Raw genomic sequence first — 14,471 nt, forward strand, 5'->3', positions numbered from 1 at the left:
ATCAGACCATGGATTTGCGCCTTGGAAGGTTTCCAGGGCGCAGGCCTGGGCAAGGTTGTATGGAAGACCGGCAGTTGCCCATGCTGCAAGTCTCCCCTCTCCACGCCATTGATGTTGTCCAAGGGAAGAGCATTAGGACCCATACAGCTTGGCACCGGTATCGTCACAGAGCAATGTGTGGTTAGGTGCCTTGCTCAAGGACACAACACGCTGCCTCAGCCAAGGCTCGAACTAGCAACCTCCAGATCACTAGACCGATGCCTTAACCACTTGGCCACGCACCAACAGCTTCGTATTTACATCGCATTCTATCAGGTTATAATTTTAAATTAAATCGCCCATTAAGGGCTCATAGTTCAGAGCTAAATAATCTATTCGCAACTTATAGGTCTGCGTTTGAACAGCCCATTAACAGGTTGCACTGCTGCTTTAGAATTCACATTACCAGGTTAATAGGATGAACTAAGTACCGGTTAATGAATAGCGCATACTCAGTGACAATTATGACAATCAATATCTTGCCAATGGCATATTTTCGCATACAGCTAGAACCTGTTCACAGGCTATTTATATGTTCAGCACCCATGAGCTCATCACAAAGTTAATATAATCATCACAAAATCACTCAGTCAATAGAGGGGCCCAGGAGAGTGACTTAAACCTTAAGACCATGAAAAACAAGTTCAAAGCTCAAAGTAACATACAAAATGCTGGAGGAACTCAGCAAGCCAAACAGCATCTATGGAAAAGAGTAAACAGTCAATGTTTCAGGCCAAGACTCCTCATTAGGACTCAAAGATCAAAGTCCATTTATTATCAAAGTATGTATATGTCGCCGAATACCACCCAGAGATTTATTTTCTTGCAGGCATTCACAGTAGAACAAAGAAATGCAATAAATTCAATCAAAAGCTACACACAATGACCTGGAAAGCAACCAATATGCAAAAGAAGACAAACCGTGCAAATAAAAACAAATAATAAATAAGTAAATAAATAACACTGAGAACACATGTTATAGAGTTCTTGAAAGTGAGTCCATAGTTTAGTGATCAGTTCAGTGTTACGGTGAGCGGTGAGAGAAGCATAACTAGTCCATTTGATCCACCAAGTCTGCTCTGCCATTCAATCATGGCTGATTTATTTTCCCTCACAACCCCATTCTCGTGTTTTCTACCCATAACCTTACTAATCAAGAACCAATCAAACTCCGCTTTAAAGATACCCAATGACTTGGCCTCCACGGCTGACCATGTAAATGAATCCCACAAATGCACCACCCTCTGATTAAGGAAGACAAATATTGTTGGAAAATTCATTCTGGGATTTGGAGCAACAATGTGGAAGAGGAACTTAATGAGATGAGCAACATCTTACTGGCGTTCTTTGAGGATATAATGAGCGCATTGGATAGAGGAGGACAGGTGGATGATGTATACTTGGATTTTCAGAAGGCATTCTATGGTGCCGTATACAAGACTTCTCCATTGAGTTAATGTATTAGGATGGATAGAGGATTGGTTAAGGCACCGAGCTGGAATAAATGAATGTTTCTCTGGTTGGCAGTCAGTGGTGCGTAGACTGCCACAGGGGTCAGTACTGGGTCTGCACCTGTTCATGATACACTTTAATGATTTAGAAGAGGAAACCTAGTGTAGTGTATTTAAATTTGCTGAAAACACTAAATTCAAAGGAAAAGAAAACTGTGCAGAGGATGTGGAGAGATATAGACGGGTTAATTGAGTGGGCAAGGGTCTGGTAGAAGGGCAGTACCGTTGGTAAATGTGAGGTCATCCACTTTGTAAGGGAAAATAAAGGATCAGATTATTATCTAAATGGTGAAAGATTGCAGCAGGCCATTGCGCAGAGGGACATTGGAATGCTTGTGTATGAATCACAAAAGGTTGGTTTGCAAGTGCTGCAGGTTGTCAAGAAGGCAAATGGAATGTTGACCTTCATTGCCAGAGGGATGGAATTTAAAAGCAGGTGAGGTTATGCTGTACCTGAACAGGGTACTGGTGAAGCTGCCCCTCGAGTACCGTGTGTCATTCTGGTCTCCTGACTTGAGGGAAGACATACTAGATTTGGAAATGGTCCAGAGGAGGTTCACCAGGTCGATTCTAGAGATGAGGGGGTTAACCTGTGTGGAGAGACTGAGTTGCCTGGGACTCTCCTCACGGGAATACGGGAGAATGAGAGGGGATCTTATAAAAAATATAAAATTAGAGCAGGGATAAATAAGGTAGAGGCAGCCAAGTCCTTTCCACTGGAAAGTGAGACCAGAACAAAGGGGAATAGCCTCAAGATTTGGGAGAATAGATTTAGGACAGAGATGAGGAGGAACTTCTTTTCCCAGAGGGTAGTAAATCTGTGCTATTCTCTGTCCAGTGAGGCTACGTCATTAAATATATTTAAGGCACAGTTAAATAGATGTTTGCATAGCAGAAGAATTAAATATTATGAGGAAAAGGAAGATAGATGGAGCTGAGTCCACAGCCAGAGCTGCGATGATTGTACTGAATGGAGGAACGGGTTCGACAGACCTTTTGACCTCCTATTTCTTACGTTCTAATCTGCGGGGCAGGGAGGGGGGATGGTAAGGAATTGTTGACATTTCAGGTTGAAACCTTGCGTCAGAGGTGAGAGTGGAGAGGGGACAAGGGCTTCCCCTCTTTATGCAAGTCATCTTCTCTCTCCACTCTCAGCCCTGCAGTGGTTCAATTCAAAAATGTCAACAATTCCTTTCCATCCCACAGATGCTGCTCAACCTAAAGATTAGTTTTGGTTTTATTGGCTTTATTTGTCACATGTACATCAAAACATACAGTGAAATGCGTTGTCTGCATCAGTGACCTACACAGTCCGAGGCAGCCTGCAAGTGTCGCCATGTTTCTGGCGCCAGCATAGCGTGCCTAACTCTAACCTGGACATGGGAGGAAGCCAGAGCACCCGGAGGAAACCCACACGGACACGGGGAAGAAAGTACAAACTCCTTATAGCCGCAGCGGAAATTGAACTCGGCTAAGTGTTGCACTAACTGCTGCCCTACTCTGCCAAGAAATCATTAACTTCCCGGCTCAGGAACTGAAATGTTGGGATCACATGTCCTCGCTTGAAACATAATGATAATAACCTACAATATGTGATGAACAAGACACACTTATTGATTTCTCTAAGTTCTGATAATTCCTCCCCCTCCTCCTTTTCTCTTCTTCCATTCCCCATTCTGGTGTGCCCCTCCTCCTTCCCTTTCTCTCAGGGTCCTCTCTCCTCTCCTATCAGCGTTCTCCTTCTTCAGACCTTTTATCTTTTCCACCTATCACCTACCAACTTCTCAGGTCAACTCCTCCCCCACTCACCTACCGTCCCTTTCACATGGCTTCACCTATCACAGGCCAACTTGTACTCCTTTCCCTCCCCCCCCCACCCTTCTTATTCTGGCTTCTTCCCCCACTTGGACAATCGTTCTGGGACCCCCCTCTCTTCGTGATTTATAAATGACCTGGATGAGGAAGTGGAGGGATGGGTTAGTAAATTTGCTGATGACACAAAGGTTGGGGGTGTTGTGGATAGTGTGGAGGGCTGTCAGAGGTTACAGCAGGGCATCGATAGGGTGCAAAACTGGGCTGAGAAGTGGTAGATGGAGTTCAACCCAAATAAGTGTGAGGTGGTTCATTTTGGTAGGTCAAATATGATGGCAGAATATAGTATTACTTTACTTTATACTTAATTGTCGCCAAACAATTGATACTAGAACGTACAATCATCATAGCGATATTTGATTCTGTGTTTCCCGCTCCCTGGGTTACAAATCGATAGTAAATATTAAAAAATTTAAATTATAAATCATAAATAGAAAATAGAAAAATGGAAAGTAAGGTAGTGCAAAAAAACTGAGATGCAGGTCCAGATATTTGGAGGGTACGGCCCAGATCCGGGTCGTAAGGAGTTAATGGTAGAACTCTTGGCAGTGTGGAGGATCAGCGGGATCTTGGGGTCCGAGTCCACAGGACACTCAAAGCCACTGCGCAGATTGACTCTGTGGTTAAGAAGGCATATGGTGCATTGGCCTTCATCAACCATGGGATTGAGTTTAAAAGCTGAGGGGTAATGTTACCTGGTCAGACTCCACTTGGAGTACTGTGCTCAGTTCTGGTCACCTCACTACAGAAAGGATGTAGAAACTATAGAAAGGGTGCAGAGATTTACAAGGATGTTGCCAGGATTGGGGAGCATGCCTTACGAGAATTGGTTGAGTGAACTCGGCCTTTTCTCCTTGGAGCATCGGAGGATGAGAGGTGACCTGATAGAGGTGTACAAGATGATGAGATGTATTGATCGTGTGGATAGTCAGAGGCTTTTTCCTAGGGCTGAAATGGCTAACACGAGAGGGCACAGTTTTAAGGTGCTTGGAAGTAGGTACAGAGGTATTGTCAGGGGTAAGTTTTTTATGCAGAGTGGTGAGTGCGTGGAATGGGCTGCCAGCAGCTGTGGTGGAGGCAGATATGATGGGGTCTTTTAAGAGACTCCTGGATAGGTACTTGGAGCTTAGAAAAATAGAGGGCTGTGGGTAACCCTAGGTAATTTCTAAAGTAAGGACACGTTTGGCAGAGTATTGTGGGCCAAAGGGCCTGTATTGTGCTGTAGGTTTTCTATGTTTCCATGTTTCTTTCCAGTGCTGATGAAGGGTCTCGGCCCAAAACGATTTGAGTTTCTAGAAGATGGCAGCACGTATAGACGCAGCGCCACTCCAGCTCTGACTAACAGTAAAATTTCTTGTCTTGTTTGCCTTTTCTTTTTTTTTCCCCTTGTGCGCGTCTGCGTGTGCATGCATGCGCGTCTGCGTGTCTGTGCGTGCATCTGTGATGATGTCTTTTTCATGGCTTTTACAAGGTGCGGAGTGAGAGAGAGAGAGACTGTGTGGCACGCCACTCCTCACACAGATATTTTTGCAGTATTTTCCCTTTATTTTACGAGGTCGAGTTGCGATCTCGACACTCAACCCGGCACAGATGGAAAGCGTGCTCGGGAGCGGACCCGACTAGTTTCGAACCTGGGAACCTCCGTTCCCGGGTCCAGCGCTGACGTCGTTGCACCATCAGCCGGCCCTTGTTCGTCTTTTCTGTAGCTGAGAAACACTGCTGAACATTAAGAACACTAAAATCTGCAACTTTACTCGCTGGCGAACGGAATAAGGAAGGTGCTGCATGGTTACGGACTAATGCAGGGAGAGGGCTCTTGTTCTGCCTCCCCCTTCAACGCTAAGGTCAGCAAGAGTTATGCTCTCCCATGCCATCAGGAAGGCAAAGCATGAGTACGCACAGAAAACCTACAGACACCTTTGGGACACCAGGGACGCGAGGCAAGGTATACAGAGCATAACTGATTACAAGTCACCCTGAGAGTCAACAACGGTGACACCTCCCTTCCTGACAAGCTCAATGCTTTCTATGCACAACCTGACAATTTGACTGATGTGACATCGAGGAAAGTCCCCTCTCTCCCTGAGGAACAGGCACCCTATCTGGCCACAGCTGAGGTGAAAGGACCCTATCCAGAATAAACCCATGCAAACCTGCAGGGCCAGGCAACATACCTAGTCAGGTGCTGAGGGACTATGCGGCCCAGCTAACAGAGGTCTCACAGACATTTTTAATGTTTCTCTGAAACAGTCCAATGCACTTGCAGGCTTCAAGACAGCCGCCATCATTCCAGCGCCCAAGAGAGCAACGTTAACCGGTCTAAACGATTACTGCCCAGTGACGCTGACCTGAACAATCTTGAAATGCTTTGAGCAGCTGGTAATGGATCATATAAAATTCCTTTTTCCAGATACATTGGACGCTTTCCAGTTCACCTGCTGCTCAAACCGGTCCACTGATGATGCCACAGCCTTGCCCTCCACTCTGTCCTGGCCCACCTAAAAAACGTTGCCTTGTACACCAGGATGTCATTCATTGACTTTAGCTTGGCGTTTAACACGACCATCCCTCAGAAGCTGGTAGGTAAATTGTCCCTGTTGGGACTTAACGGCCTACTCTGTAACTGGAGCTTGGAACGGTCTAAACTGACTTACGAATGCACTGCCCGATTCAGCTCAAACTGCATCATCAGGTTCACTGATGATACTACAGTGACTGGCCTCATCAACAACAATGATGAGTGGGCATAGAAGGAAGAGGTAGGGAGGTCTGTCAAATGGTATGAGAACAACAAGACCAAAGAGATGACTGTGGACTTCAGGAAGGCGCGGGTTGACCACTTTCCATTGCACATCGATGGCTCCACCGTGGAGACAGTGAAGAACACAAAGTTCCTTGGTGTACACATTACAGATGATCTAACCTGGACCCACAACACCTCTTCACCGGTCAAGAAGGTACAGCAGCATCTACACTTTCTAAGGAGATTGAGGCGTGCAAGGCTCCCCACCCCCATTCCAACAACTTTCAACAGAAGCATCATCGAGAGTGTCTTGTCTAGATGCATCATTGTGTGGTATGGAAGCTGCAAGGCATTGGACCGCAAAACCCTACAGAGCGCAGTAAAAACTGCTGAGAGAATCATTGAGGTCTCCCTCCCACCTATTTGTGACACGTACCAGAAGCACTGCAGTCGAAGGGTCCAAAGCATTGTTGAGGAATACCTACCACCCAGCCTGCAATGTCTTTGACCTACTACTGTCTGGAAGGAGACACAGGAACAACAGGACTAGGACTGCCAGACTAGGTAACAGCTTCTTCCCTCAGGTTGAGAGACTAATGAATACCCTGCCACCACCGAGGTCCCGTCAGTAGGACAGCGAGCTTCTTACTGTACTGTACTGGTTACCTGTGCTGCGATTTATTACATGCATTTTGAACTATATGTCATTAACTTATTTATAGTATATGGAATTGTGCAAATGTTTTAGGTACATGTATATAGCTAGGGTGCTTAAGATGTTTGCACAGTACTGTAGTAATTTTATGTATTGCTTTGTACTGATGCTGTTGCTTAAAAAAAATAAGTTTTATGACCTATGTGAGTGATGATAAACTTGATTCTAATATGGGTCTTTATTGTGGACTGAGAGTGAGATGGGGACAGGGAGAGGGGAATCATGGTTGGGAAAAGGGGGAGGGAGAGGGGAGGGAGTGGGAAGTACCAGACAGACATTCGGTATTGATCGATAAACCAGTTGTTTGGAATCAAATGACCTTGCCTGGTGTCTCAGGGCTGGGCGAGTCTACAACAGTGCCATTCTCCCCTGTTTTGGCACTCCGTCTCTGCCACCTGTCCCACACCCCTCCCATGGCATTCCACCTTCATCATTCACAACATCCTTTGCTCCCGCCAGATTTACAAACTTGCTCTCCACTTCACATTGACAAATACAGTACTGTGCAAAAGCTACATATATCTGTTTAAGACATGTGCACGGTACTGTGTATTTTCTCTTTCAATGTGATGGCTGGAACAATGATTTTGTATGTTATACCTCTGAATTTTATACCACACACTAATTTTCCATTTCACAATCCTCCAATCATCTGCCTCTTGCTTCAACCCATATCATATCATTTTTGTTTTGACAATTAATGACATCACAATTGCTGAGTCTCACGTCACCTACATCATAGAACATAGAACATTACAGCACAGTACAGACCACGATGTCATGCTAAACTTCTAACCTGCTCTAAGATCAATCTAACCCTTCCCACCCACAGAGCCCTCCATTTTCCTTTCATCCATCTCCCTAGCTAAGATTCTCTTAAATGTCCCTAATGTATCTGCCTCTACCACCACCCCTGGCATGGCATTCCACACACCTATCACACTCTGTGTAAAAAAACCTAACTCTGACAAGCCTCCTTTACTCATTCTCCACTCCAAGTTGACAAATACAGTACTGTGCAAAAGTCTTGGGCACCCTAGCAATGTAATATATATGTATATGTATGCCTAAGACTTTTGCACAGTACTGTAGTAATTTGGTTTATGTGTGATATATGTAATGTGGGTGCACCATGGTCTGGAGGAACATTGTTTGTATATATGTATAATCAAACGACAAATAAAATTGATTGAAATCTTTATTCCTCTCCATCGATGTTGCCTGACCTACAGCATTTCCCATGTATTACTCAGCTCTGAGTGATTATCAGCCATACAATGTTAAAGGTGAGACTTCAGGAAACAAGACCTGCAGTTGCAAATTCCAAACAAAAGGTGAATTATCCCGTCAGACAATGTGAAGGACTTAAAGACCACCTGTCTAGTGTGGGATTGGTTGCGGGCAAAGAATTGGGGAAGTTTAGAGGCAACACCCAGCAGGATGGCAGAACATATTACCTCACTCAAACTTCAGACCACCATTATACAGCAACACTTAATTTCAACCCTGAGGAGGAAAACCTTTATGACATTTCAATAAATTATCAAAGCCTTAAATAAGTAGCAAACAAGGAAGTAGTTTATGTTCCAGGTCAGGACCCTTCAGACCTGAAATGTTAACTTGGATTCTCTCTGTGCAGACGCTGTCTAACCTGCTGAGTGCTTCTGGCACTTTCTATCCTTACTACTGTCAACCTAATGTCTATTCCCACTTGGAGATATGCATGGTTCTAATAGTAACTCGTGATCACATTGCCTTGGGCAGATTGGCAACAGCTGGGTGGGCGGAAACAAAGACTTCTCAAACTTAAAACCCAAAGCCAGTCTGTGCATTACCAACTTCTATTGTTTTAGTAAGGGCCAATATAAAAAACGTCACAAAGACATCCGTAGTTGGGCCACTGCCGTCAGCTAGATCTCACTGGAAAGGAGGTATGAAAAACTCAGTGATTTCGTAGGGCTGACTCAGTGGTCAGTGTAGATTATAGCCAAGAAATCGCACAGAATAAACTCCAGGAGCAACCTTAAAAATAAAAAAAAACAGCACAAACAACACAATGCTGAGGGGATGCCAAGAGCTTATAAAGACCCTTGAATGCAACATGTTTGGGAGTCTTTGGAAATCAGTCAATGATTGGACAGCACGGTAGTGCAGCAGTTGGCATAACGCTATTGCAGTACCAGGCAGCCAGGTTCAATTCCTGCCCGTATCGCATTCTCCCTGTGACCATGTAGGTTTTGTCTGGGCGCTCCGGTCCAAAGGGTTAGTGGGTTACTTGGTCACAAGGGTGTAATTGGGTGGTGCGGATTCATTGGGTCGGCAGGACTTGTTATCGTACTGTAACTCTAAACAGAATAAAAATAAAATACATTTGGGGGCATGCCAACACTTGCAGGCTGCTCCCAGCACATCCTTGACACAAATAACACATTTCACTGTATGTTTTGATGCGCTGACCTTTTAATCTACTCTAAGTTCTATCTAACCCTTCACTTTGACATAGCCCTCTATTTTTCTGTCACCCACATGCCCTCTAAGAGTTTCTTAAATATTTCTAACGTGTCTGCCTCACCTGCTGCTCTGTGTAAAATAGCTGCCTCTGACATCCCTCCTGTACTTTCCTCCAATCACCTGAAAATTCCACACCTGGTATCAGCCATTTCCGCACTGGGAAGATGTCCCTGCCTGTCCACTTGATTGATACCTCTTATCATATTGTATACCTCTATCAAGCTGCCTCTCATCCTCCTTTGCCCCAAAGAGAAAAGCCTTAGCTCACTCAGCCTTTCCTCATATGACATGTTCCTTAATCCAGGCAGCATCCTGGTAAATCTCCTCTGCACCTTCTCTAAAGCTTCCCCATCCTTTCTATAATGAAGTGACCAGACTAAACATAATATTACAAGTGTGGTCTAACCAGGGTTTTATAGAGCAGCAACCAAACCTTGTGGCTCTTGAGCTCAATCCACCCAACTAATGAAATCCTTCTTAACCACCCTTTTGTGGCAACTTTGAAGGATCTATGGATGTGGACCCCTAGATTTCTCTGTTCCTGCACACTACTAAGAATTCTGCCATTAACCCTGTCTTCTGCCTTCAAATTTAACCTTCCAAACTGAATCCCCTCAGACTTATCCGTACTGAACTCCATCTGCCACTTCTCAGCCCAGCTCTGCATCCTACCAGTGTCCTGTTATAACCTACGACAACCTTCCACGCTACCCACAACTCCACCAACCCCCGTGTCATCTGCAAACTTACTAATCCACCCTTCCACTTCCTTATCTAAGTCATTTATAAAAATCACTAAGTTAAAACCCAGAGTTAATGTTTCAACCTTCCGTTTCATCAAATGTTGAATCCTGTTTTCCCTCTCTAGATGCTACCTGGCCTGATAAGTGTTCCCAGTATTTCCTGCTTTCATTTCAAAGAAGCTCATTCATTTTAAACCACTTTCAGTTCCAGTAAAGCAGCACATCAAGGTCAATTGCTCTTTCCAAGTTCAGTTCATTGTCATTCAACTGTACACATGTATACTGCCAAATGAAACAATGTTCCACCAGACCCAGGTGCATAACTCACACTCATAACATATAAATTAAGATTACCACAAATAATAAGGTGCATATATGACACAAGTTGAAAAGTAAACAGTATAATTCTACTAGTGCTTCATACGTGATGAGAGCTGGCTGGTGGCAAGGAGTTCAGTGTTCTCACAGCCTGTGGGAAGAAGATATCTTCCATCCTAACAATTCTTGTCCAAATGCTATGGTACTTTCTGCTTGATTGTAGGGGTCAAAAAGATTGTTGGACAGATGGTAAGGATCACTAACAATGCTAAGGTCCACGCGTAGGCAGCGCTCCTGATAAGTATCTCCGATGGATGGAAGACAGATCCTGATGATCCCCTCAGCAGTCCTCGCAATCCTTTGGAGGGACTTGCAGTCAGATCCCTTGTAATTCACGTACCAGATGGTGATACAGCTGATCAGGACGTTCTTGATCAGGGGTTCTCAACCCTTTTTTAATGCCATGGACCCTGAGCATTAACCCAGGCTGGGAACCCTTGCAATGAGCTCCTGTAAGAATTGGTTGTGTCGGGGGGTGGGGGAAGAGCCTCACTCACCTCAGGAGGTGGAGACGCTGCTGAGTTTTCTGTGCTTTAGGAGTAAAACGTGTACAAAGGTGGGTAAAATAAAAAATAAAATTATAAAAAGTGCATCTTCCTTAAACAGCCCAGAAGTGAATGGAATTCAACATCACAGTGCAGCACTCTCCCGAGTGACATTCTTCGGCAGATGAAAGGAACACTGAAACACTGATCCCTAATTGTGTGAGCAGTAGGACTGAAACTGGAATTGCCATTCACTTCCATTGAAAAGCTGCCGCTTCACTGTCGGCATCACCAGTGCCTTCATATAGTACACAAGCCTTGATGGTCTTACATAGAACAGTACAGGCCCCTCGGACCACAATGTTGTGCCGCACCAATTAAATTAATAATCAAACGGCCAACTAAAGTAATCCCTTCTGTCTACACAATGCCCATATCCTTCCATTTTCCTCATATTCATGTGCTTATCCAAATGCCTTTTAAAACTCACTAATGTATCTGCCTCTACCACCACCTCATGCAGGGCATTCGAGACACCCACCACTCTCTGTGTAAAAAACTTGCCCTTCACATCTCCTTTGAACTTAAACTCTCTCATCTTAAATCCATGCCCTCTGGAATTTGACATTTCAACCCTGGGAAAAAGATATTGTCCCTATTTCTATCTCAAGCTAAATTTATTGTTATTTAACTATAAAAAGTATACCATCAAACGAGACGTTTCTCCAAACCAGGGTGTAAAGCACAATAGTACACATATCACATGGTAACTTATGAAAGTAAGAATGAAATCTACAGATAAATCACACATAAATAACAAACAAAAGTGCATAAATTAAATATTGTAAGGTATGGAACAGATTAACCAGTGACACTTCAAATGTGACGCAGCAGGGAGTTCAGAAGTCTAATGGCCTGAGGGAAGCAACTGTTTCCCATCCTGACCGTCCTGACCATCTCCTCTCTGATGGTAGAAAGTCAAAGAGGATGCTGGATGGATGCATGTGATCCTTAATAATACTAAGAGCCCTGTGTATGCAGCACTCTGGATGGTAGTGTGACCTCTACGATTCTCTCAGCCACTCTCACATCCTTTGTAGGGACTTGTGGTCTGCCGCTCGGCTGCTCTCATACCAGATGGACATGCAACTTGTCAGGATACTCTCATAATCTTATAAACCTCTTTCAGATTTCCCTTCAGACTCCACAGTTCCAAAGAAAACAACCCAAGTTTGCCCAAACTCTTGTTGGCTTTGTTTATTTAGCAGGCGGTTAATAACTTATAAAAGCTTCATTAACCTGGCAAAGGGAAGCAACTCTGGTTTCAGAGTTAGTGTGGAGGACTGGAGACACAGACTCAATGGGCTGAATGATCTAATTCTGCTCCTTTGTCTAATGGTCCTACGTGAGCACAGTGCTTGATTTGTCAAGCTCCTCTGTCAAGCCAACAACTTCAGTGATGGTTAAAAATAGAACCTTGGGATTTGGAGCAGACTTGATGGGCTGAATAGCCTAATTCTGCTCCTAAGTCATATGGGCTACGTCTTACAGAGATCTCCATTCTGCTTTGCAGCACACTATCAGGCTCTGAGATTTCTGGAAACCTACTAGTCTTCTTTCCTATATAGAGACAAATAAAAGGGTGTCTGCTTGTACCCCAAAAAGTAAAGAACGTGAAGGTTTTCATCCAACCAGTTCACAGTCTATTTTAGTCCGTCCTGTTGGGTGCGGTCTTTCATTGATTCTGTGATGCTGCTTGGATTTACTGTGTATGCCCACAAGAAAACGAATCTCATTGTTGTAAACGGTGACTCCCTGTATATGTACTTTGATAATGAATTTACTTTGGACATGTTGTAGGAGAAAGAGGTGGACACAGCTCAGGCTGTCACATCGGAACACCATTGCACATATTTACATGGGGCGCTGTCATAAGAAAGCAGCATCCATCATCAAGGACCCACTATCCAGGCGGTGCTCTCTTCTCATTACTACCATCAGGCAGGAGGTACAGGAGGCTTAGGTCCCACACCACCAGGTTCAGGAATGGTTATTACCCTGCAATCATGAGGCTCCTGAACAGTTGTGATTAACTTCACTCAGCTCAGCTCTGGACTGATTCCACAACCTACAGGCTCACTTTCATGGACTCTGCAGCTCATGCTCTCAGTTCTTCTTATTTGCCCAACTTGCCTTCTTGTTTGTTTGCCAATCTGTGTTTATGTATAGTTTTTCATAAATTCTATTGTATTCGCTGTCCTACTGTGAATGCCCGCAATAAAATGAATCTCAAGGTAATATATGGAGACATATATGTACTCTGCGCTCTCCATCCGTGCCTGGGTTGAGTGTCGAGGTTACAACTCGACCTCGTAAACAAACACCTGGAGAGGGATGGGCTCCGCCGGGTTTCAGATGCCCAAGACACGCCATACGATGAGCTTGTCATGACGGCGCCCCGACGACTCCACCAGGAGTTAAGGGCACACACACACATATGTACTCTGATATTAACTTGCTTTGACTTTGACTTGACTTTAGTCCTTACCTGGTCTGTGTGTGACTCCTGACCGACAGTGGCTTATAAGTTGTGACATAACTGCAGTGGTTCAGTGAGGCAGCTGCCCCCTTCTACCCCCTCAAGGATGGACAATAAATACCGGCCCACATCCCGAAGAAACAAAAACAAACTAATTCACTGTCTACCAAGTCTTGGGGACATTTTTGTTTAAGTATGAAATGTTTAGTAAAGATCATAAGGGACAAGAGCAGTCCATCGAGTCCACTCCACCATTCGATCATGGCTGATTTATTCTCCTGCCTTCTCCCTATAACCTCTGACACCCTTACTAATCAGGAAACTATCAACCTCCACTTTAAACATTTTCATGGATCAACTGACATAGATCAACAGTGAAAGACTGACCTTTCCTTATTATTTATCCAAAGGAGCGCGGACCTGAACACTACATTGGAACCAACACAATTAGAACATTTAGGGAATCTCCAGCAAGAAGGGAAAAGTTTCAAGTCGGACCATGACATCCAACACAGTGCATCCAGGTTCTCCTATGAAAGGGTTAATTGAAATCCTGAGCTGAATTAATGCGTTTTTGAAAACAAAATACTTTGTCTCCTCCTCCTTCCAGTTGTCCCCTCCCCACCATCTCCTCTGACCTGTAAAGTGTTTGACTCAGGTGTGTTTTCACTCACTCACCTGTAGGCCGGGGTGCCAGGGTTCGCTATCATGATGGATTCCAGGTGAAAGCGCCCGTCGCCTAGGTAACTGCAGGAAGAAGACAAGGCACATGCTGGATTAGTACTGAAGTGTGCCTCTGATCAGCTGCACAGCCACTTGCATTAATCATTGCGCTACTGCATGGCAAGTACGTCGAGAAAACCAGGTCAGCCTCACAAACAGCCCCACAGGCACCAAGCAGAGGCCTCACTGTGAGGCCAGCAGGGGGCAGTGGT

General features: G+C 44.6%; 1 protein-coding gene and 1 long non-coding RNA gene across 3 annotated transcripts in view; one reads left to right on the plus strand and one right to left on the minus strand.

Moving 5' to 3' along the window:
* dph1 (diphthamide biosynthesis 1) overlaps positions 1-14,471 on the minus strand; it is an 831,546-nt gene that overhangs the window by 222,813 nt on the left and 594,262 nt on the right. For both annotated transcript variants that reach the window (XM_063031915.1, XM_063031914.1), the window contains one exon: positions 14,215-14,283. In XM_063031915.1, coding sequence (XP_062887985.1) covers positions 14,215-14,283 — 69 coding nt within the window. The remainder of the gene's footprint in view (positions 1-14,214; positions 14,284-14,471) is intronic.
* Positions 1-14,471, plus strand: part of LOC134337090 (uncharacterized) — a 50,451-nt gene that overhangs the window by 14,763 nt on the left and 21,217 nt on the right. The window lies entirely within an intron of this gene.

The sequence above is a fragment of the Mobula hypostoma genome, chromosome 23, assembly GCF_963921235.1.
Source record: "Mobula hypostoma chromosome 23, sMobHyp1.1, whole genome shotgun sequence".
Taxonomy (NCBI): Eukaryota; Metazoa; Chordata; class Chondrichthyes; order Myliobatiformes; family Myliobatidae; genus Mobula; species Mobula hypostoma.